Genomic DNA, 23,869 nt, shown 5'->3' on the forward strand with positions numbered 1-23,869 from the left:
TGCAATTTATACACATAATCTGGATGTAAGTGATTTTCGAAACCTGGAGGTTGTCCTACATAAACTTCCTCCATTATGTAGCCATTTAAGAATGCACTTTTTACATCCATTTGATAGAGTCTAAAATCCATGAAGCATGCATATGCTAAAAGCAGTCTAATAGCCTCTAACCTAGCAACAGGAGCAAAAGTTTCATCAAAATCTATTCCTTCCTCCTGATTATATCCTTTGGCCACTAGCCTAGCTTTGTTTCTTATTACTATCCCATCTTCATCTAGTTTATTTCTATATACCCATTTGGTGCCTATAATTGAAACATTAGGGGGTCTTTTCATTAGAGTCCAAACTTCATTTCTTTCGAATTGGTTTAATTCCTCTTGCATAGCATTCATCCAATTATCATCTTTTTCAGCTTCTTCTAGTGATTTAGGCTCTATTTGTGAAACGAAAGCAAGATAATTACTAGTGTTTCTTAAAGAGGATCTAGTTCTTATACCTTGTGAAGGATCACCAAGGATTAGATCCTTTGGATGACCATGTGCATACCTCCATTCTTTAGGAAGATCTTGATTTCTTGATGGAGGTTGATCTTCTTCATCTTGCTGATTTGTATCCTCTTTGATCTCATCCTCATGTTGTTTGTCTTGTATGGAGAATTCCTTGATCCCGTCTTCAAGTATACCTGCATCACCATCTTCTTCTTTTCTAGAAGAATCTCCATTAGTTTCATCAACACAACATGAATGGATTCTTCAACAACGAGAGTTCTCTTGTTGAAGACCCTGTATGCTCTACTAGATGAGGAATAACCTAAGAAGATCCCCTCATCTGATTTAGCACTAAATTTACTGAGATTGTCCTTTCCATTGTTCAAAATAAAGCATCGACAACCGAAAACATGAAAATAACTTATATTTGGTTTCTTACCTTTCATCAATTCATACGGTGTTTTCTTTAAGATGGATCTAACTAAAGCACGATTTAAAATATAACATGAGGTATTTATTGCTTCAGCCCAAAAATACTTTGGTAGATCCGATTCGCACAACATGGTACGAGCCATATCTGCTAGTGTGCGATTCTTCCTTTCTACCACCCCATTTTGTTGGGGTGTCCTAGGTGCCGAGAAGTTGTGATTGATACCATTTTCGTCACAAAACTTTTCAAAGTGTTGATTTTCAAACTCGGTACCATGATCACTCCTAATTGCTTTTAGTTTAAGATTAAGTTCATTTGAAACCTTATTATGAAACTTGATAAAAGCGGGAAAGGACTCATCTTTGTGTGCAAGAAATGAAACCCATGTAAAACGTGAAAAATCATCAACAATGACAAGACCAAATTTCTTACCCCCTAGACTAGCAGTTCTAGTGGGTCCAAACAAATCCATGTGAATTAGTTCTAAGGGTTTTGATGTTGAGACTATGTTCTTAGACTTGAAAGAACTTCTTGTTTGTTTCCCTAATTGACATGCCGCACAAATTTTATTCTTTTCAAAGTCTATTTTCGGTAGTCCTTTGACTAGATCCTTTGTAATTAATTTAGAAATTAAATCCATGCTAGCATGCCCTAACCTACGATGCCATAACCAACTAGTCTCATTGACTTTGGGATTCATAGCTATAAGACATTGGCCATCCTTCATGGTGAGATCATCAAGATCTACCATGTAAACATTTCCATGCCTATGTCCTGTGAGTATGACCTCATTGTCAAATGGACTACTAATTATGCATAGTGATGATTCAAATGATACTTTAAATTCCTTGTCACAAAATTGACTTATACTTAACAAATTATGTTTTAGTCCATTAACCAACAATACATTATCAATAAATGAGGAGGGTGATATGGAGATTTTACCAACACCAATAATTCGGCCTTTAGCATTGTCTCCAAATGTGACTAACCCTCCTTCTTTCGATTCCAAGGTGACGAAGAGACTCTTGTCACCGGTCATATGCCTTGAGCAGCCACTATCAAGATACCACATTCTCCTTTTATTCCCGGCTGCAAGGCATACCTGCAAAATGATCATGTGAAGCTCTTAGGTACCCAAGTTTTCTTGGGTCCTTCGTGGTTAGTGTAGTTGGTTCCTTTAGGCACCCATATTTTAGTTATGTTTTTAGCTTTTACAAATGTACTCTTGTTAGTTTGGATTTTTCTTTGAATACAAGAGTAGGCTTTATGTCCAATCTTTCCACAAAGAAAGCATGTTGGTTTTTCAGTTTTTACATCTTTTGCTTTTACAAAGAAATTCTTTACATACTTTTGTTGCTTATTAGTTTTATATCCTAATCCGGCTTTATTGAAAACAGCTCTTTGATTTGAAAGAATAAGATTTAATTTTTCAGAGCTTTGTGTGAATTTTTCAACAATTGGCTTGTACTTATGTATCTCATTCTTAAGATTCACATTTTCTTTAACTAGTTCTTCCATATTCTTTTTAAGAGATTCAACAGTTTGCGCAAGTGAGGTATTATTCTTGAGTAGGGAATTTACTTTTAGATTTAATTCCTTGATTAGTGTTTTTGCCTTTACATTTTCAGTGCTAAGCCTTGAATTTTCGATTTCTAGGTTAGTAGTGTTCATATTTTTGACGCTCTCCTTCTCAATTAATAGGTTTTCAATGTTTTCCTTTAGTTTTTGATTGGAGGCTTTTAATTCTTTATTCTTTGCTCCCAACATACTACAATCACCCATAAGTTCTTGAAAAGCATCATATAATTCTTCTAAAGTAAAATTTATAGTTGGGTTTTGACATACCTCGTCATCTTCGAACGCCATGAAGCATAGATTGGCGGTCTCTTCCTTCTCTTCTTCGGAGGATGATGTGTCACTATCATCCCATGTTGCCTTCAATGCCTTCTTCTTCTTCTTTCCAAAGTGCTTCTTTTGTTGAGGGCATTCGGAACGAATATGTCCCGGTCTCTTGCAGTCATAGCATACGATTGGGTCTCTTTCTTTTTCCTTTTTTTTCTCCCAATCATTTCTCCTTCCAAATTTCTTTCTTGGGAATGGTTTCTTTCTTCTCATGAATTTTTTAAATTTCCTTACTATCAAACCCAAGTCCTCATCTTGACTTTCTTCTTCACTCTCACTGCTCTCTTCTTCACATACATTTGAGGTGGCCTTGAGTGCGATTGTCCTTTTCTTTGGCAGCTCTTCTTCATGCTGCTTCATCGTGAGCTCATGCGTCATCAATGAGCCCAAGAGTTGTTCTAGCCCCAAGGTGTTGAGGTCTTTGGCTTCTACAATCGCCGTGACCTTTGCTTCCCATGCTTTTGGCAGTGACCTGAGAATTTTACTCACAAGTTCGGGGTTAGTGTAAGATTTGCCCAAGCTTTTTAGGCCATTAATAATTTCGGTAAAACGTGTAAACATGCATGTGATGGTTTCACTAGGTTCCATCTTAAACAATTCATACTTGTGAACTAGAATGTTCACTTTGGACTCTTTGACTTAATTTGTACCCTCGTGGGTAACTTCAAGCCTATCCCATATTTCCTTAGCGGAAGTACATGTGGAGACTCTATTAAACTCATTTACATTTAAGGAACAAAATAATGAGTTCATGGCTCTAGAATTGAGTTGAGCCATCCTATCATCATTCTCATCCCAATCCTCCTCAGGTTTGGGAACTCGAATGCCATTGACCACATGTGATGGTTCTTGTGGTCCCTTGACTATAACCCTCCACAAAGCATAGTCTTGTGCTTGAATGAAGATTCTCATTCTAGTCTTCCAATAGGTATAATTTGTCCCATTGAAGAGTGGAGGTCTATTGGTTGCTTGCCCCTCGGCTGGAACATTGTTAAAGGGTGTTGCCATCTAGATCTTTGGCTAAAACGGTTAGGTCTTTCAAGGAATATAAGAGCACCGGCTCTGATACCACTTGTTGCCCAGAGATGGTCACCCAAGAGGGGGGTGAATTGGGTGTTTTAAAACTTTTTGGCTAATTTAAAAATAAAACACACAAATATATGAACTAAAGCAAAGATAAAGCGATAAGAAGAGACAACCACAAACACACGGTTTTATAGTGGTTCGGAGCCTTCACCGCTCCTACATCCACTCCCCAAAGCGCCTTGGAAATTTCCACTATAATCCAAGATTACAGTACGGTAGTTTTGCGAGTTCACTACCCAACTCGTTGTTTTACACCGGGCTCACAACAAACCCAAAACCCCCAATTTCTCTTAGGCTTGGGACGCCCTTTCCCTTGTTCCAAGTCCCTTGACTGGAACAAGCACCACAATAAAAGAGTGTACAAAAGGATATAAAAGCTCTAGAAAGCAAATATAGCACTTATGAACAATGAAACCCGGAAGAATCTTTTTGCCGTTGGAAGCGTGGGAGTTGTTGATTCTTCCGATGTGGGACGCGTAGGGTTGGGTGTGAGCTTTGAATCCCGAGCACACGAGAGTGGTTGAGCTTGAAATCGCTTGGGAGACTTGAAAGCACTTGATTTCCTTTTTTGAATGCACTCACTCCCTTGAGCTTTTCTTTCTAACTTCTCTCTTGAATGATTTTGTTTTTGGTTGGTAAAGAGTTGTTGAGAAGCACTTAAGAGCTCCCTTTTATAGCCCAAAAAGCAAATATAGCCGTTAGAGATAAAGTAGAGAAGATTTGAAATTCAAATCAAACCTGAAAAGCTGTCAGTCGCGTCCCAGGCGCTCCGGGGACGTCTCTGCTACAACGAGAGACGTCTCGCCTATAGGATTTTACTTTTTACTTTATCTGGGGTCGACTCGGCACTTTACGGGGACGTCTCGGCGTGTTAGCGCTTTTTGAGTGGGGACGACTCCGCTGCTTTGGGGACGACTCCGCTTCTTTATCTCCGAAAATCATGTCCTCTGGAATTCCCTGAGAGAGTCGACTCCGCTCTTTCAGGGGACGTCTCCGCTTGTCTGTACTTTATGCGTGGGGACGACTCCGCTTTCTCAGGGTCGACTCCGCTTCCTTATCACCGAAAAAAAACATTCTCTGGAAAATCCTGAGAGAGCCGTCTCCGCCATCTTAGGGACGACTCGGGAAGTCTCCTTTTTGCTTGCGGGGACGACTCCGCGTACAGCGGGGACGTCTCGCGCATATCCCTTGAAAAGCGTCTTTCTGCCGCCACTGAGAGAGTCGACTCCGCTACTGAGAGAGTCGACTCCGCTAACGCGGGGACGACTCGACAGGAGCCGGGGACGTCTTCAAGTGTGCCAGTTCTTCCTGCTTGTGCCAGAGACGTCTCTGAAACTATCAGGAGACGTCTCGGCTGTCCCTGAACTTTTTCTTTAGCTCAAAATATTCTTCAATAAATTCATAAAAATTATGGGAACTTGCCTAGACATTTCTTAACAATATTCTAAATAAAACACATGAATTTCTCAATTGAATTGTTAAGATATAATGGAATTTTACTCTAGTGTTTTGTATTCATCAAAATTCATTAGGGGGTTAACAAGGTCGAGGGAGCTTGAGACCCTCTGGTCGGACCCCGGGGCGCCCCAACCTTAGTTGAGGGGTCTTGTGTCAGGTCGGCGGGCCTGTGGGCGCTCTACCGAAGTAGGGTGCACGCTAGTTCAATGGCAGAGCTCTGCTTCAGAAAGTATTGTCCGCTTCGGGGATCGGGGATCGTCGACCGCTTCCGGAGGTCCACTTTGTGGCGCCTCGGGTGGAACCACCCTTTCCACCCCTCACGGCTTCGTCCCTAGGTCGAGGGAGTTTGGAACTCAGCGGTCGACCCTCGGGGCATCCCGACCTTAGTCGAGGGATCGTTCGTCAGGTCGGTGGGTCTGGGCACGCTCTACCGACCTGCGACGCTTCCCGAGGTCGAGGGAGTCTGGTTCTCTACGGTCGACACTCGGGGCATCCCGACCTTAGTCGAGGAATCGTTTGTCAGGGGATCGGGGATCGTCGACCGCTCCCGGGGGTCCACTTTGTGGCGCCCCGGGTGGAACCACCCTTTCCACCCCTCACGGCTTCTTTCCGAGGTCGAGGGAGTCTGGTTCTCTACGGTCGACCCTCGGGGCATCCCGACCTTAGTCGAGGGAAAGTATTGTCCGCTTCGGAGATCGGGGATCGTCGACCGCTCCCGGGGGTCCACTTTGTGGCGCCCCGGGTGGAACCACCCTTTCCACCCCTCACGGCTTCTTCCCGAGGTCGAGGGAGTCTGGTTCTCTACGGTCGACCCTCGGGGCATCCCGACCTTAGTCGAGGGAAAGTATTGTCCGCTTCGGGGATCGGGGATCGTCGACCGCTCCCGGGGGTCCACTTTGTGGCGCCCCGGGTGGAACCACCCTTTCCACCCCTCACGGCTTCTTCCCGAGGTCGAGGGAGTCTGGTTCTCTACGGTCGACCCTCGGGGCATCCCGACCTTAGTCGAGGGAAAGTATTGTCCGCTTCGGGGATCGGAGATCGTCGACCGCTCCCGGGGGTCCACTTTGTGGCGCCCCGGGTGGAACCACCCTTTCCACCCCTCACGGCTTCTTCCCGAGGTCGAGGGAGTCTGGTTCTCTACGGTCGACCCTCGGGGCATCCCGACCTTAGTCGAGGGAAAGTATTGTCCGCTTCGGGGATCGGGGATCGTCGACCGCTCCCGAGGGTCCACTTTGTGGCGCCCCGGGTGGAACCACCCTTTCCACCCCTCACGGCTTCTTCCCGAGGTCGAGGGAGTCTGGTTCTCTACGGTCGACCCTCGGGGCATCCCGACCTTAGTCGAGGGAAAGTATTGTCCGCTTCGGGGATCGGGGATCGTCGACCGCTCCCGGGGGTCCACTTTGTGGCGCCCCGGGTGGAACCACCCTTTCCACCCCTCACGGCTTCTTCCCGAGGTCGAGGGAGTCTGGTTCTCTACGGTCGACCCTCGGGGCATCCCGACCTTAGTCGAGGGAAAGTATTGTCCGCTTCGGGGATCGGGGATCGTCGACCGCTCCCGGGGGTCCACTTTGTGGCACCCCGGGTGGAACCACCCTTTCCACCCCTCACGGCTTCTTCCCGAGGTCGAGGGAGTCTGGTTCTCTACGGTCGACCCTCGGGGCATCTCGACCTTAGTCGAGGGATCCTTGCGTCAAGCCGATGTTTCATCGTCCTGCGATACTTCTCGAGGTCGAGGAAGTTTGGGACTCTACGGTCGAGTCTCGAGGCATCCCGATTTTGGCCGGGGAATCTGAGGATCACAGACGGCCCAACATTAGAAGAGAATTACAGTCATCAAGATAAGAGAATTATTTGCAGAAAAGGAACTGAGCCCATTGTCCTGATTGTCTTGAACCCCTAGGGGTTTTACTGGTAGTACATTCGTAGATTCTCGGAGTTCCAGCTTCGCGGGATCAGGGTCCCCTCTAGGGACTTTAATTTATACGCCCCTGGTCGTTGCACCCGGGCGATTTGATACGGCCCTTCCCAATTTGGGGCGAGCTTTCCTTGCTCGGTCGGTTGAGAAGCCTCGGCTCTCCTGAGGACGAGGTCCCCCACTTTGAAGAGCTTGGGTTTAACTCTGGAGTTGTAGTATTGGGCCGTTCGCTGTTGGTATCTCGCCATGCGGACCCGGGCAACCTCTCTTGTCTCTTCGACAAGGTCCAAGTTGCTCCTGAGCTGGAAGGAATTGGTGTCGGGGTCGTAATGCTCCACCCTTGGAGAAGGCAGGCCGATCTCCAATGGAATGACGGCCTTAGTGCCGTATGCTAGGTTGAAGGGTGTCTCTCCCGTGGGCAGTCGGAACGTGGTTCGGTACGCCCAAAAGACATTGTACAAGTCCTCGACCCACTGTCCTTTGGACCGATCAAGCCTAGCCTTGAGTCCCTGCAAAATAGTGTGATTAGTTACCTCAGTTTTCCCGTTTGTCTGGGGGTGAGCGACCGAGGTGAAACGGTGATCAATGCCGAGCTCAGAGCAAAATTCCCTGAAATGAACATTGTCAAATTGTCGACCATTGTCAGATATAAGGATACGGGGTAGTCCGAATCTGCAGATTATGGACTTCCACACGAAGTCCCGCATCTTTTGCTCGGTGATCCGGGCGACGGGTTCGGCCTCAACCCATTTGGTGAAGTAGTCGATGGAGACGACCAGGAACTTTCTTTGTCCGGAGGCTTGGGGAAAGGGCCCCAGGATGTCGATCCCCCATTGGGCAAATGGCCAGGGGGCGATGATAGAAGTCAGCAGGGCGATGATAGAAGTCGGCGCTGGATATTGGCGTTTCGCTGGCACCGATCGCATTTCCAGACGAAATCCGTCGCATCCTTCTGGAGTGTGGGCCAGTAATATCCTTGCCGCAGGATCTTGTGGGCCAGTGCCCGACTCCCCATGTGATTTCCGCAGATCCCTTCATGGACCTCTCGGAGGGCATAGTCCGCCTCGGAGGGGCGGAGGCATCTGAGAAGGGGAGAAGTGAATGATCGACGATAAAGTCTATTCTCGTACAGGACATACCGGGGGGCTTGGCGCTTGATTCGGCGAGCCTCCGTCTCGTCATGAGGTAAGGTCCCGTCTTGGAGGTAGCAGACGAGCCCATCGATCCAGCTTGGCTCGGAGTCGATGCACATGGTGGGCTCGGATTCTTCCGTGCTGGGGATCTGAAGATACTCGAGCGTTGTTCCCTTGGGAAGCTCGCTCATGCGGGAGGTTGCCAATTTGGACAGCTGGTCTGCCCTGAAGTTTTCCGCCCTGGGAATGTACTGAATATTGAAAGAATTCAGGGCAGACGTAAGTTCCCGCACCTTTTGGAGATACTTTTGCATGGATGGCTCTTTAGCTTCAAAGTCTCCTTGAATCTGGTTCACTACCAGCTGGGAGTCGCTGAAGGCCGTCAGGTCTTCCACTTTCAGTTCTTTCGCCAGCTTGAGCCCGGCGATGAGGGCCTCATACTCGGCCTCGTTGTTCGAAACCGGGAACTCGAGGCGCAAGGCTTGCTCGGCCACCACTCCGTCTGGACTGGTGAGGATGAGTCCGGCTCCACTACCCCCCGAGGTTGAAGACCCGTCCGAGTGCAGGACCCATGGCTGCCTCGGGGCTTCCTCCGCGGATACGGGTGGCAACTCGGGGTCGTCCGGCAGGGTACACTCCACGATGAAGTCGGCGAGTATTTGGGCCTTGATAGCCGGCCTGGGCCGATACTCGAGGTCAAATTCCCCGAGCTCAACCGCCCATTTGGCGATCCTCCCCGCACGATCCGACCTTTGCAATATTTGCTTCATAGGCTGGTCGGTCAATATAGCTATTGTGTGGGCTTGGAAGTAAGGCCTGAGTCTCCGAGCTGAGATGATGAGAGCGAAGATGGTCTTCTCAAGTTTAGAATATCGGGTCTCAGCATCCCTGAGAACCCGGCTGGTGTAATAGACCGGCTTTTGGAGCTTGTCCTCTTCCCGGATGAGGACTGAGCTCACTGCGGCCGGGGAGACGGCCAGGTATAGATAAAGGACCTCGCCCTTCTGGGGCTTGGTGAGCAGCGGGGGAGAGGCCAGAAGGCTCCGGAGCTCTTCAAAGGCTCGCTGGCATTCTTCTGACCACCGGAAGTCTTTCGGCCGTTTGAGGCTTTTGAAGAAAGGGAGGCAGCGCTCAGCTGACCGAGAGACGAACCGTCCCAAAGCGGCAACTCGCCCTGCGAGCCGCTGCACCTCCTTAACTGTCTTCGGAGGCGACATCTCTTGCAGTGCCCGGATTTTCTCCGGGTTGGCTTCAATTCCGCGCTGGGTCACTATGAAACCCAGGAACTTGCCCGAGGTGACCCCGAACGCACATTTCGCCGGGTTGAGCTTCATTTTGTATCTTCTGAGCTTGGCGAATATCTCGTCGAGATCGGCTATGTGGTGTTCTGCCGCTCGGCTTTTCACCAGCATGTCGTCCACGTAGACTTCCATATTTCGGCCGATCTGGTCTTTAAAAATTTGGCTGACCAGTCTCTAATAGGTGGCCCCAGCGTTTTTCAGGCCAAAGGGCATCACCTTGTAGCAGTAGGTGCCCTTGTCGGTGATGAAGGCCGTCTTTTCCTCGTCTTCTGGCGCCATTCGGATTTGATTGTACCCTGAAAAGGCGTCCATAAAAGTTAGCAGTTGGTGCCCTGAAGTAGAGTCGACGAGCTGGTCGATGCTTGGAAGGGGAAAGCTGTCTTTCGGGCAGGCTTTGTTCAGGTCGGTGTAGTCCACGCACATACGCCATTTTCCGTTGGCCTTCTTTACGAGGACTACGTTGGCGAGCCAGTCCGGGTAGGAGACCTCCCGGATGAAGCCGGCTTCGAGGAGTTTGTCCACCTCCTCGGCCGCAGCACGTTGCCGTTCCGGGGCGGAGCCCCTTTTCTTCTGCTTTACAGGCCTGCTGGTTGGCCTCACCTGGAGTCGGTGAACCATGACCTCAGGGTCAATTCCCGGCACGTACGCAGGCGACCAGGCGAAGACGTCAGCATTGTCCCGCAGGAAGCTGACGAGGCGATCCCTCTCGCGGGCGCCGAGGCCGGAGCCGACCTGCACGGTTAGCTCGGGAAAATTTTCTTTTAGTGGAACTTGAACAAGAAGCTCACCGGGCTCTACTTGCTTCTTCCAGAGGGTGTCCCTCGCATCGAGGGTTTCTATGGGCAATGAAGGGCCCGTTGGCTGAATTGTCGCCTCGGTCGGTTGCTTTATTCCGTGGGCCGCCGTGTAGCATTGCTTGGCGACTAGCTGGTCTCCTCGAACCTCGCCTACTCCTTGGCCGGTAGGGAACCGCATGAGCAGATGGTGGGTTGAAACTACGGCTCGAAGGGCATTCAGCCCTGGCCGCCCAAGGATGGCGTTGTAGACCGAGGGCAGTCGGACCACCAGGAAGTCCGTCCTCACAGTGCTCTCCCGGGGGGCGAGGCCAACTGTGACAAGGAAGCTGGTCTCACCTTCGACCGGGACCGAATCTCCGGTGAACCCGACTAGTGGGGTGTTGATCCTCCGGAGATGTCCTTCTGTCAACCTCATTTTTTGGTAGGCATGATAATACAAAATGTTGGCTGAGTTTCCATTGTCAACTAGGACACGCTTTACATCGAACTTATTTACAATCATTGAGATGACCACAGCGTCATCGTGAGGGGTCTCGACCCCTTCTAAGTCCTCGTCCGAGAACGAGATGACTTCATCAGTGCGTGGGCGTTTCGGGGGTGCTCCCGGGGCGGCTGCTCCTGCTGAGGCCCTTCCAATCATGTTGATGGTGCCGGCAATGGGCCTGTTGTCGTCCGAATTTTCGGTTGGTACGACATCCTCCGCCGGCCTCCTTTCCTCGCGCCGGTTTCTCACGAACCGGTTGAGTACTCCTCGACGGATGAGTGCTTCTATCTTGTCCCGGAGCTGGAAGCAGTCCTCCGTGTCGTGCCCACGGTCTCGGTGGAAGCGACAGTACTTCCTGGGATTACGGGAAAATCCCGTGTCTCGCATAGGCGGCGGGGGTCAGAAGAAGTCCCGACCCTCAATTTCCATCAGGATCTCGGCCCGGGGGGCGTTGATGGGTGTATAGTTCTCGTACTTTCTCGGGTACGTCCGAGGCCGTGGTGGGGACCTCGGTCGAGGAGGGGTCCTCTGCTGAGGTCGCCCCTGCTGACGGGGCGGGCTCCTCAATCTAGGGAGATTCTTCTCATGGCGAGGGGATCGGCTCTTCTGTTAGCCGCGCTCCTCGCGGCGCTTCTTCTGCTTCTTAGAGGCGGGCTCGATTGCTCCCCGCCTAGAGGCAACTGCCTCCTCGGCCTTGGCATACTTCCGGGCCCGGGCCAACATTTCAGTGAAGTCGGCCGGGAAGCTCTTCTCGATGGAGAAGAGGAATCGGTAGGAGCGAACCCCAGTCTTCAGAGCCGACATGGCTATCGACTGGTCTAGCTCGCGAACCTCCCATGTGGCGGCGGTGAAGCGGTCCAGGTATTCCTTGAGGGACTCCCCCTCTTTCTGTTTGATGTCGAGGAGGGAGTCTGACGTCCGTCGCTGGCGCCGGCTGGCAGCAAAGTTGGTGGCGAACTGCCTGCCGAGTTGCTCAAAAGAGGACACCGTGTTCGGCTTCAGTCCAGAAAACCAAAGCCGAGCGGTCCCTCGGAGGGTTGCTGGGAAGGCCTTGCAAAGTATGGCCTCCGAGGACCCTTGTAGGGCCATGAGGGCCCGATAGCTCTCCAAGTGGTCGAGAGGGTCGGTGATTCCGCTGTAGGGCTCCACCTGAGGCATTTTGAACCTTGCGGGAACCGGCTCATCCTCGATCCGGCAGGAGAAGGGGGACTTGGTAGTGAACTCAAAGTCTCCCTCCTGCCTCGCCTTCTTATTGTGGAGCGCTGCAATTTGGCGCTCCAAGTGCTCAACCTTTCTGTCGAGCTCCCCCACCCGCGGGATTGTCGCCGCGGTTTGCGCCGGCTCACGGCGGTCCGGGGCTGACTCAGCCTCAGAAGGCTGGAGTCTTCTGTTGAGATCCTCCTCCGGTAGCTCTCTCTGGGGGGAAGTCCGTTCTTCGTTATTGGCTCTGGAGGAGCCATGTAGATTCTGGCCGGGGAGAACCGGGCCGTTGGGAAGAAATTCCGGCGGGATCTGGGCCCGCGGGGGAAGCGTTGGTAAAGCTTCCTCGCGTCGCAGGCCCTGAACGGCGGCGGCCAGGGCCTGGACTTGCTGTACTAAGGCGTTGAACTGTTCCGGCTGGACCTGAGGAACTGGGTCAGCCGGAGTTGGAGAATTCTGGACAGAGCGTCCAGGACTTTGCCGGGGACGCCGGGAGACGTTGGAAGCTCCCTTACTTCTCAACTTCATGACTGCTACTCGGGCCCTTCCTCTAGCGCCAACTGTTGCTGGAAATTGGACCCGGGGGCAATCTTCGGTCGAGGGAGAGGGAGCTGCGGGTCACCACGGCGGGGCGGCGACCAGTCGGCGGGCGGTGTCCTTCGTCTGGGGTGGCCGGAGAGAGGGAGCTGGGGGTCCTCACGGCGGGGCAGCGATCCGTCAGCGGGCGGCGTCCTCCGTCTGGGTGCCTGCAGACAAACCGGTGGCCGGGTTTTCCGGCGCCGGCCCTCCGACGCTCAAGTCAGGGAGGGGGCAGATAGTGTAAGGAGGAGATGAACAGTGCTTGTAAGGCGCGGAATTTTCCAACCCCCTCCTGAGAAGCCAAGGCTCCCTTTTATAGATGGGGGTCGGTTTACCTGTGATGTAACAGGGCGAGGCCATAGTACGGCTCGGCATGTGGCTCAGGTCGGCGCACGGTCAGGCGAATCATTGTACTGATGTCGGCGGTGAGGGCGTCGTACGACCCGAACCAGTACGCTACCAGGCGAATCATTGCATTGGTGTCGGAGGTATGGCCGAGATCAGAGACTTATCAGGGTTGACCAGACTCTGCTGGGCTAACTTGCCGTGGAGAGCCAAGGATCCGTAGATGTCAGGAGCCATGCGCATTAATTGTGGAGTAAGCCGGAGATCCGCATTAATGGTGGAGTAAGCCGGAGATCCGCATTAATTGTCGAGTAAGCCGGAGATCCGCATTAATGGTGGAGTAAGCCGGAGGTCCACATTAATTGTAGAGTGAACCGGAGGGTTACAGCGGCCATGCGCAATAAATGCTGAAGCAGTGGCAGGGTATGGTCCTTAGTTGGACCTCGGAGGAGTACGGCCGTAGTAGGTGGCTGACAAGGGTAGACCTTGAGCGTCAGGATTTTCCTAGGTCGGAGGTCTCGAGGTCGGATGTCTTGAGGTCGGGCGTTCCAAGGTCGGACGCCGACTTCGGCTGTTCAGGGTCGGCGATTGTGCGGCTTCTTGGGGGCATTTGTGTCACTTGGGGGGAAAAATCTTATTCCCCCAACAATATATATATATATATATATATATATATATATATATATATACACACATATACATATATACATATATTCAAGTGTATCTCTATTTAAATTATTAGATTTAAATTACACGATGAAAATTTTATAATAATAATATGAATTGTTGAATGCCACCTACTATTTTATATTACTTGCAATCAAATTAATTTGATTTAAAAATTTTTCATCAATATACCAAATAATCAAAAAAATAAACAATTTAAGTAATATGAAATAATGTATTTTTTTAACTATTTATTTTTATTATATGATTGATTTAAAGATAGTAAATTTCTTCTAGCTAGCGATTTGGATCATCGAAATCTAATTAATCTACATTTGAATAGATTTGGATAGGGATCCTCCTCGCCGCCCCTGCTTGCTTTATGGTGACACGTGTCCATTAAATTCTTCCTCATCGAGCCACGTGGGTAGAAACGTGTCTTCCTCTGAAGAACGTGTCGAATTTCCCCGTACGTATAATTACCGACGCCCTCCCATCCCCAACGCGACAAACCTTTAATTTTTTAGAAACTTCTCATAGAAAAGGATTCCAATGTCCATCAGCTACCTCAAAATCTCCGTTCCAATCTACCGCTCGGCCACAAGAAGCTTTCGTCCACCATCTGCGCTCTTTCACTTGAGACCACCACCTTTGCCAACTAACGGAGACCATCACCACCGCCATTTCCAACTCTTCGCTATGATGATGCTAAGCCCGGGATCATCCAACGTGCCGCCGGAGGTGCCACGAGCACCACCCGATCAACGACCATCTCCTCCGACCGAGCTCCCAGAAATAGACCCGCCGCCAGAGTTCGAACCCCTGCCAAGCGATCCACCGCCGGAGATACCAGTCCCCGGGCCGCACTTCCCAGAGCCGCCCAAGCCTCAGCCGCCCAGGCCGGAAGTCGACCCTCCGTTGGAGGTTCCGCCTCGTGAGACTCCGCCGGGTGTCACGCCACCTCCAGAGATCGTGCCCCCGCCGATGGCACCGGACGGAGGTCCCCCGGATCCGGTGGCGTAGTGTTAACTAGAGAAAGATGGTCTACTTTTTTTTATGGGTGTGTGGGGTTCATGCAATCCAATATTGCCTCAATTTTAAGCTTTCTTCTGCTGTGTTTTCAATAAGAGAAAAAAACACAACAACAAGAAGAAGGTAAAATCCGTGTATGTTAAGAAGCAAACAATGTCTTCACTTTACAAGCGTGGGTAACAAATTCAATAAAGAGAAGCGGAGCAAAGAAGTTGTTTCAGATGAATATTGTTTTTCTTTTTTGGTGCAAACAAATTCAGAAAGAAATATGCTTGGGCCGTAATGCTTCATTGCCATATTCCATTAGATTCCTATTGTAATTCTATTTGTTTTCTGGTGAAATCACCTATATTGAATATGAATCCGCTACCATTGTTGTGACTGAGGGTGCATGCATGGTTGAAGGAGATCAAGGCATCTAAACTCTTGGGTTAAGGCTTTCGATATGGTTTTGCCTAGGATTAAAATATCAATTATACAAATACCGTTTAATCATGCCAGGAATAACTGAACTAATTATTAAATGTTTGGGTAAGTTTTCTATTTTGCCGTACTTTCTTTCGCCTCCATTTTAAAAATGACAAGTCAAATCAAGGCAGAACTTTTATGGTTGTGATTTTAAAAAAATAAATAAAAAAAATAAAATTGCATGCGGCCACCTGCCAAGCCGTCTTTTTTCCACCGCGAGATCTTTCTTTTACTTTTCGCGTTTTTTTTTTCTTTTTTAAATTTTAGTTCTTTTTTTCTCTCTTAAATTTTATTTTCTTTCACGATCAAAAAAACTTATGAGTATATATCATTTGATTATATACTAGATATCGATAAATACAATATTCCGAAATAGAGGTATGTGTAGGGATGCTATATGATTATTTTGTTAGATGTATATCAGCTGGCAATATAGTGTATACTGGTGAACATCATGTTCTAAAAATTATATATCGATTTACTTAGAGATGTGTATTAGATACTGAATAATTATTTTGTTAGTTATGTATCATCTAATCATGTATTAGGCATTGGTGAAGACCATGTTTCGGACACTGTATATTAATTTACTTAGAGATGTGTATTAGGTTGTTGCTGGGTGTGTATAAAAGAAGCTTATAGTAGGTATTAGAAAATCAACTAGTGTGTATCATTTAGCCATATTTTCTATACCGACGAATATTGTGTTATAGAGATTATAAATCAATTTACTTAGATGTGCGTATTGGGATGCTGAATGATTATTTTGTTAGGTGTGCATCATCTAACCATTTAGTGTACATTGGTGAATACTATATTTTAGAAACTGTGTATTGATTAAACCAAAAATGTGTATTGAAATACTGGATGACTAGTTTGCTATATGTTCATCATTTGGTTATGTAGTATGTACTAGTGAATACAATGTTCTGAAAATTATGTATCTATTTATCTAGAGATGTGTCTCGATAATTATTTTGTTAGATGTGTATCATTTGATTTTTTTTTTTTAGTTACAAAATTAGCGAACTTTCATAGTAGAAAGTATTGTATCGTGATATAACTTTGAAGTTTCAGATGGATGCTAGAGAAATATGACAGGTGTCTCATAAGATATTCTCCGTGCGGCATCGGAGTGCGTTTGTTCAACTTAACAATTTTTTTTTGAGAAAAAGGTTGGGAGCTAGCCCCGTCCGTTAGTAGATATGATGGAACGCAAGCGTGCAGCGGGAGAACTTTCCTTTAGTCGTCCATCACTTTTTTTTAGTATATGTCATCCATGACATTACGACTCTTGTCCAAGTACGCTTAACGTTCGGATTCAGTGTAATTCTTAGTTCTTTATAACACCATACTTTAGTCGAGCTCTGTCTCTACTTTGTTTTCTCTTCATACATCTTTTCTCCTTAATAGATTACCCTCATGTTCTGGAGCTGCTGTTGTGAAAGAAACCCTTGCATCTTCTTAAATAAAAGCTCTTCCACTACCTTTGTTGCGCTTGAGGCCCTCCACTAGTGCAAAGATTGATCCATTTTGTGTTCTCAAAAGGATTTGCCTGGCTTTTCCAAGCTATGGCATGATATCAAAGATTTTTGGATTGCCCTGTGATCTGATTCTATGATGGAGGATCTTTCTTCGCTGAATTTTTTGGATGCTGACACTGTTTCTGGACATGATAAGGCCGAGGAAGGTTTGGCTTCTGGCTCTTTTTCGGCTCTGATCCAGCTTCGCCCTGGATATGATGAGAGTGTCCCTGACTTTTGATCTGAAGTACCTCTTCTGCTGCTTCTTTCGCTTTGAGGCAAGCATTTTATTGCTATTCTACTTATGGCTGCTGTCTATTCTTCACTTCTGTTAATTGGGACATGGTTTCTTTTGGCTGTCTACTATCTTCTCTCCTCTAATTTCTAACGGTTATATTATGTTAAGTATTCTGTAATTTGGCTGCTATTCTTGCACGGCTAGTCCTCTAAGGTCACTGTATTTATTGCTTCTTTATCAATAAAAGTGGGTGGTTCATATCTTCCTTGTCATAAAAAAAAAAAATGTCGGAGATACACTGATATTGTTTTTCGTAAATAAAATTGTTTCTTTAGATTTCTTCATAGGATATGCTATACTTCTAATCACAAATCTCTCTCTCTCTCTCTCTCCCCCCCTCCATTAAGTTATGAATCTTTGTCTTTTAAATAAAAAAGGTCTAGCTTGCTCAAACAAATTAATGGTAGGTCTATCCTTGTGCAGTGATACTATTAAACTACAATCTTTTGCCAAGCATCATATACCTTTGTAAATGGAAAAATTCTACAGGTACAACTGATTCAGACTTAACCAGATTATGATATAGCATCAAAGAAGTCGGTTCATTTAATCTTTCATAAGATTATAAACCTCAAAATAAAAGTCTTACACGCATACATCATAAAATAAAATGCTTACAAAACTTAGAAAAAAAAAGAAATAATGACAAAGGTATTGCAGCCAAAGTTAGCTTCTACGAGATCTCTCCAAATTCTCGCCAGATTCCTTTATTTGTGAAACCCAAGCAATTCAGATCTTATTACATCCTCTTCACATCCACTCAATAAATCCAAAAACTGTAACTCAAACGAACAGATAGGAAAGAATGATAAAGGAAAATGAAAATAGCTTTAATTTATTGCTGTTGTGCAGCACATGCAGTTGCTGAAAAGGGATGTTCTAGGCTTGTGCTTCCCTCTCCCTCTGGGAGATGTAGCCTCAAATTTCTTAGCAGGAGATTGCCATACTTCATCTACATCCTTTTTCAGGACTACTACTTTTTTCTCCAGCGACTTCACAACACAGGCTTCTTCTTTCATGAGGTTGAGAAGTGGTGTTTTCAGCTTCCCGGAGTCACTTCTTTCCAGTGTTGGAAGTTCGCACTCCATGGGCTTTTTATGGAATAGAAGCAGGCTCTTATCAGATTCTTCACTGCTGGCTTCAAGTATTGAAACTTCAGTTCCTGCTCCAATCCTGCTGATAAGTTCTTGACTTGCAGTGGTTTGGTATCTTGTCATGTTCCCATCAGTTTCAGTAACACTTCTTTCAGACCCCAAAATAACACCTGCAGCAGTCTTATCAGTATATGGAAAACAATTTTGCTTAGATACTTCAGTCCTGACTTCTAGTTCGCTGATGTTATTTGCAGAGTTCCCCGGGGCTTCATATAAATCGGCGAGACACTTTGCGCTTTCTGCTGGAGGATGTAGTGGGATTTCCTCACCGCCTCCTTTGTGTGACTGTGGTGCTGAAATTTCACTTTCTACAATTGATTTTTCAGGACAGTAGCCGGCTTCTGTAGTTTCATCAGTCCATCCATTGAGCTTTTCTTGATTTGATTCTGTGCCAAATCTCCCACTGCTTTCTAGTACTTTGAGATCAAGAGCTGAAACATGGACAGCAGCATGGCTCACTGAATTGCATTCCTGTTCCTCTTTCCTAGATTGCATTGCCAAATTCACAACTGATTCACTGTTTTCAAATTTTGAAAGTTCATTTGCTTGAGTCCTCATCTGGCTCGGGGATGAATTTATCTCGCATGGAATTTGGTCCTTATTTTCTAGCTCAAATACCGTGTCAGTAGTTTTATCAGTTTGATTTGGGAGCCCTGAACAGACGTCGAGGCATTCACTAACGTTGTCCAAGGAGTCAATCTTAATATCTGTTTCAGATTCCTCTGTAGTTTGTTGGTATTCAATTTCTTGAAAGCAGTCTGGAGAAACAGGATGTGGCGGGATAAAGTTTTTTTCCATATCAGATGGTTCTATTAGAGGTGCAGGTGGTGCTCCTGTTTCTACTAAATTTATCTCATATACATGTTCCTCCTCAGACATGGCTGCATCTGGAACATCTTTGTTTTGATCATGCACAAGAAGTTCACTTTTTTCTCCTGCAGTTTTTCTTGTTTCTGTTTCCTTCATCATTTCTTTACTAGCTGTGTGAACAGGGTCCAACAAATTTGAGGACAATATGAAAAATCTTTTCCCATTGATGTCATTGTCTTTTAACATATTGGCTTCATCATCCGAATCTTCGCATTTGATAGTTATCTCTTCTGCACTTTTTTGTGTTTCATTTAAATCTTCTGATTCGATCGCCATCTCTTTACTCAAAGTTGCAACAGGATCTGACAAAGATGAGGATAATTCAGAAAGTCCTTTCTCATGGATTTTGTTGTCCTCAAGCTTGTTTTCCTTGCATGATCCCCCATTGCTGTGTTCCATATATTCTTCATGTTTGTTATCTGTGATTGAATTATCTACAACCAAAACAGTAATTCCTGTTTCCACTATCTTCATCTCTCCTTCTGAATATTTATTTTGCTCCTCAGACATCAAACTTGATGCGTAATCTTGTTGCTTTTCTTGTGTGCTCTTAATGTTCTTTGTCTCATCATTTTGAGCTGTCTGCTCTATCACCGAATCTTCCGACCCACCATCCTTGCTTTCCTGCTTTTCTTCTTGGCTGGGATCTCTGACTCTAAGTTGGGAAGCAATACTCTCACATCTGATATCATCCTTCATTGTTTCTTTTTCTAATGTCCCTTTATAATCATCATTGTCAGTCAGATTTACGCCCATGTCATTCTTATCTGGGTTTATCTCAGGTGATTTTTCAACCTCTTCTGGATCTTCTATAATCAAACTTTTAATTTCAGAATCAACAGCATCCAAATAAACACTGTTGATGGATTCATTTGACGAACTATTTTTCTGTTGCACTGGTGTGGATTCATTTGCTACCATATCAAATTCAGGAAGTTGTTGCCCTCCATTTTCTTCATTTTTTTGTTCAACTACATTACTGTTCATCAAAACTCCCTCTCCACAAGATCCACTCTCAACTGCTGGATTTTCTTTCATAGTATTATCTAATATTGGGTCGGATTTGGTGACAGTGACTTTGTTCATTCTTTCTCCCCTTCCATTTCCCAAGTCATCACACCTTCTTCCATCAGATCCTGCACTGTCCTCATTGCTAACCCTCTGTTCCATTATGACTTCAGCAACGGATTCATTACAAGTCATACTGGTGGGTTCATTGTTCTTTAGATCTACTGATGGGACTGTTAATGTTTCTCCATTTCTAGACAAAGTGTCAAGTGATGACTTGATCTGTTGTTCCTCTGTTGCAATCAAATTCCACATATAAAAAGAGTGCCCAGAAATAGGTATATTACTGAATAATGCGTTAATTTTACTTTTGTTATGAACTTTTTTCTATATAACCAGACATTTTAATTATCAGTTGTTTGTCAATTCTATGCATGACAATTGAACATGCCGAGCATCCTTTTTAGATCCTAATGACTTCGTATACGATCTTCCATTTTTTGTTTCTCAATTACATCTACATGATCTTATAACATATCTTTGTAGAAAAGGTCTGATCAATTAATCAATTTATGTACCTATATAGGCAGAGATACGAGCAAGAAGTAAACAAACCTACACACCATTACAGGCTAGCAGTATTCTAGTAAAGCATTTCATCATGAAAACAAACCATAAAAGAATGATAGTTGAATCACGATGAGCACTAACCTCTTCCTTCAGACGTCTGCTTCCGAATCAGATCATCATCTGTTGCTGATGGGTCATCAAAAGCCAACGCCGCATGCTTTTCATGTAAGTTGTCAAATTCTACTGAAAAGTTTGATTCTTTCTCACTCTTCGAATCCTCGTCGACATTATTTGACATGATCAAAGCTTTTGGAGTTTTGCCAGCTGTGGCATCCTCAGAATCATGTTGTTCAGTAGCTTAAAAGAAAAGATACGCAGAACCAGAATTAATCAACATTTAAGGCATCAAAGCTAATTACTCTCAAATGCAATAGAAACTTACCTTGCTTACCATCTGCAAGACCATCAGTTTCCCCTTTCAGGCCATCAACACTATTCGACATAGCCAAAGAGTTTGAAGATTCGTTCATAGCTTCAGTACTGTCCTGCTCCGTTGCTGAACATTTAGAACATAAAATAAGTAACCACACACAACTAGATGCTAATCAGTATAAAAGCCAATAGAGAAACATACCTTGCAGACCTGTTGCATTTGAGTTTCCCATCTCATTACCCATAGTACCTATCGATCCAAACTCTGCAAATTTGAGGACTGCGGTGAGTGACTATGGCCCTGATGTGCTTAAGAGAGGCTTCCAAGATTGAGCCATTAAAATGACATGGAAAAGGGCTATGAACTCCATACCATGATGATGGTCTGCACAGTTAAATTAGCTATAAAGACTCAGAAGACAGCGGAGTTCTGCGCAAAAGCCAGGGGGCCATACTTGATGCTAAACCAAGACCATTGCTTGAAGCACAAGTGACGAGTCCCTTAAGAGTCATCAATTTGGTGGGCATCAACAGAAGGCTTATATACAGACCAGATCTCAGCTAAGGTAACTTTATATCTTTAATATCTGTAATCAGTACTAGATGTCTTTCTTTGAGAAATTTAAGCGACTGTTCTTGCCGACACCAAGATCCGTGTGACTGCGATTTGGAAAGAATACCTGGTGGGACCCAATTTAACTCTGGTCGGTTCGATGGACCTCAACGGTTTGATCATGTAATCTAACAACAGCTGTTAATGGTGAAGACCTTTCGGCGCAGGCAATGGAGCTGATCCCAAGAGGAGAAGGCTTGGGTGTTTAGAAAACCATACATCCATTCTTTCAATGCTTCTTGGTGAAAAAGCTAATGCTAGGTGCATTGAAGCGGCCTATAGCCTTTGGTTCTTTAGTTCTAATCTAATCATGGCTCTGATTTCTGTGTATGGGGTTCAACATTCTTGTGCGTTCTAAAGTGACTAAGAAGGGGCCCCCTCTGTTCTTTTTCTCTCTTTCCCCCAGAGTGGCAGTTGATTTCCACCACACCAACTCTTGCTAAAATACTAGACGTTGGCATGATTGCCATCACTTTGCATCTTGCTCTGGCCTCTTTCTCTACTATGCAGCCAGTTTCTCTGCCGACCAGCAATAAAATATCATGATCTAATTCAAGTCTTGCAAATCCACTTGGTTGAGATCTAAAAAAATGTGTCCAGATTTACTGTTTTTATGGTATGGCATATCATTAAGAAAAATTAAATTTTAGGATCGGGCATTTGGAAAAAATCATATCCCATGAGCTATCAACTTGATCCAAGGTTCGAAAATTGTCATCAGAGATCACCTGGGGCGACTAGTTGCAGCAGGTGGTCGGTGTATGCCTGGGCTCACAGTAGTTGGGGCAGAGCTGCGGGCAGCTTAGGAGGGCATATCCTATGCGAGGCGGGTGGTCGGTGCCGAGCGGGTGCTTGGTGCCGGGCGGGTGCATCTCGAGAGGGATTCATCTATAGTTATCGACTGGATTCGGGGTGCGGATAGGTATGATGATGGTCACCCTCTTATTCGTGAGACCCGTAGGCTGGCTTTGGAGATAGACGAGTTTGAGGCAGTACATGTATTCCGAGAGACGAACAGAGTGGTAGACTGGGTCGCCTCTTATATTGCACAGCATTCCGGAGAGATCTGTTGGACTTCCACAGCAGAGTTTCCGCCCCCATTGTATTTTTTGCTTTCTTCTGATCTAGTAGGATGTACTCACGTTAGAGCTATATGAATTGCCAATTTCATCAAAAAAAAAAAAAGGGGTCTAAAGTCTCTTGTTAGTCTCTTCCCCACTCTTCTTTTCTTCTTCCATCTTTTGCCTCTCCTTTCTTATCCTTGGTGATTTTTCATCCTAGAGCTTGTTTGGATACATAGACAGATATTCCTATCGACAAACCATGGGAATAAATTGATGCTATGGTTGGATCCAGTAGGAATTTTTTATTTAATATATATACCTCAATGAGCTGGGCCTATGCACAGGAAATAATTTGGAAAACCTCGGCCCAACCCAAAACAAATCCTCGAGCATCTTAAGTCTCACAAGAAAAGTTTCCAATATGTGACTGCCTAATTGTCGGCGAAAGATTCAGTTATAACATATAAGATATTGGTAGTAATCATATGAATTTACTGGTTATCGACTGATGCTGGCCAAGGTAGTACATGTGTTAAGAACATTCGATTTTAAGGCTCTGTTTGGTTACAAGATAGCTAACCTGATTAGAGCTAACATGGACTACCATAAACCCTTCTAACATTCCTTTATTCTTGGGTTTAACTTTATTTCAGATATCCCCATAAAAGAAAACCTTTATTTCAGATGTTTATTGGAGTTTGAAGATTACTGAGATAAAAGGAATGTGATAAAAAAAAGTAGGGGAGAGAGACACAGAGAGAGGAGAGATCTAGAGGGTTAACTTATATTTCACCTTTTGTTGTTTGATAAAGTTTTCTCGGATAACCATCATTTTGATATAGGAAAATCACGGCAATACCGTATAAGATTGGGCTATTTATATTTGGATCCTAAATCTCAAAAATAATATCAATTAGCAATCAAAACTTTAAATTCGTTGCAATATAGCCTAGTCGTCTATCTTCGTTATAAGACATTATCATGTGAGGATCATATGATAACTAATTGTGTTATAACATTTCAGAATTGCTCTTCCAACTAACTTAACTG

The 23,869-nt window shown here is 45.7% G+C and overlaps 1 protein-coding gene across 2 annotated transcripts; it reads right to left on the reverse strand.

The window, feature by feature from the left end:
* Positions 1-17,789: 17,789 nt before the first annotated feature.
* LOC120104514 (uncharacterized) lies at positions 17,790-21,655 on the reverse strand. 2 transcript variants are annotated; one of them, XM_088703927.2, is made up of 5 exons: positions 21,516-21,655; positions 21,345-21,407; positions 21,153-21,266; positions 20,852-21,067; positions 17,790-20,433 (listed from the first exon to the last, which is right to left on the reverse strand). In XM_088703927.2, exons 2-5 carry the CDS (start codon positions 21,385-21,387, stop codon positions 17,939-17,941), a joined length of 2,868 nt encoding a protein of 955 aa, XP_088560053.2. In that variant the 5' UTR covers positions 21,388-21,407; positions 21,516-21,655; the 3' UTR covers positions 17,790-17,938. The 2 variants fall into 2 exon arrangements, with proteins under 2 accessions (XP_088560053.2, XP_088560052.2); XM_088703926.2 differs by lacking the exon at positions 21,516-21,655 and having other exon boundaries at positions 21,345-21,487.
* Between the last annotated feature and the right edge of the window lie 2,214 nt (positions 21,656-23,869).

Source organism: Phoenix dactylifera, chromosome 9, assembly GCF_051530095.1.
Source record: "Phoenix dactylifera cultivar Ajwa chromosome 9, Ajwa_hap1_PhDact_Kaust_v1.1, whole genome shotgun sequence".
Classification (NCBI taxonomy): Eukaryota; Viridiplantae; Streptophyta; class Magnoliopsida; order Arecales; family Arecaceae; genus Phoenix; species Phoenix dactylifera.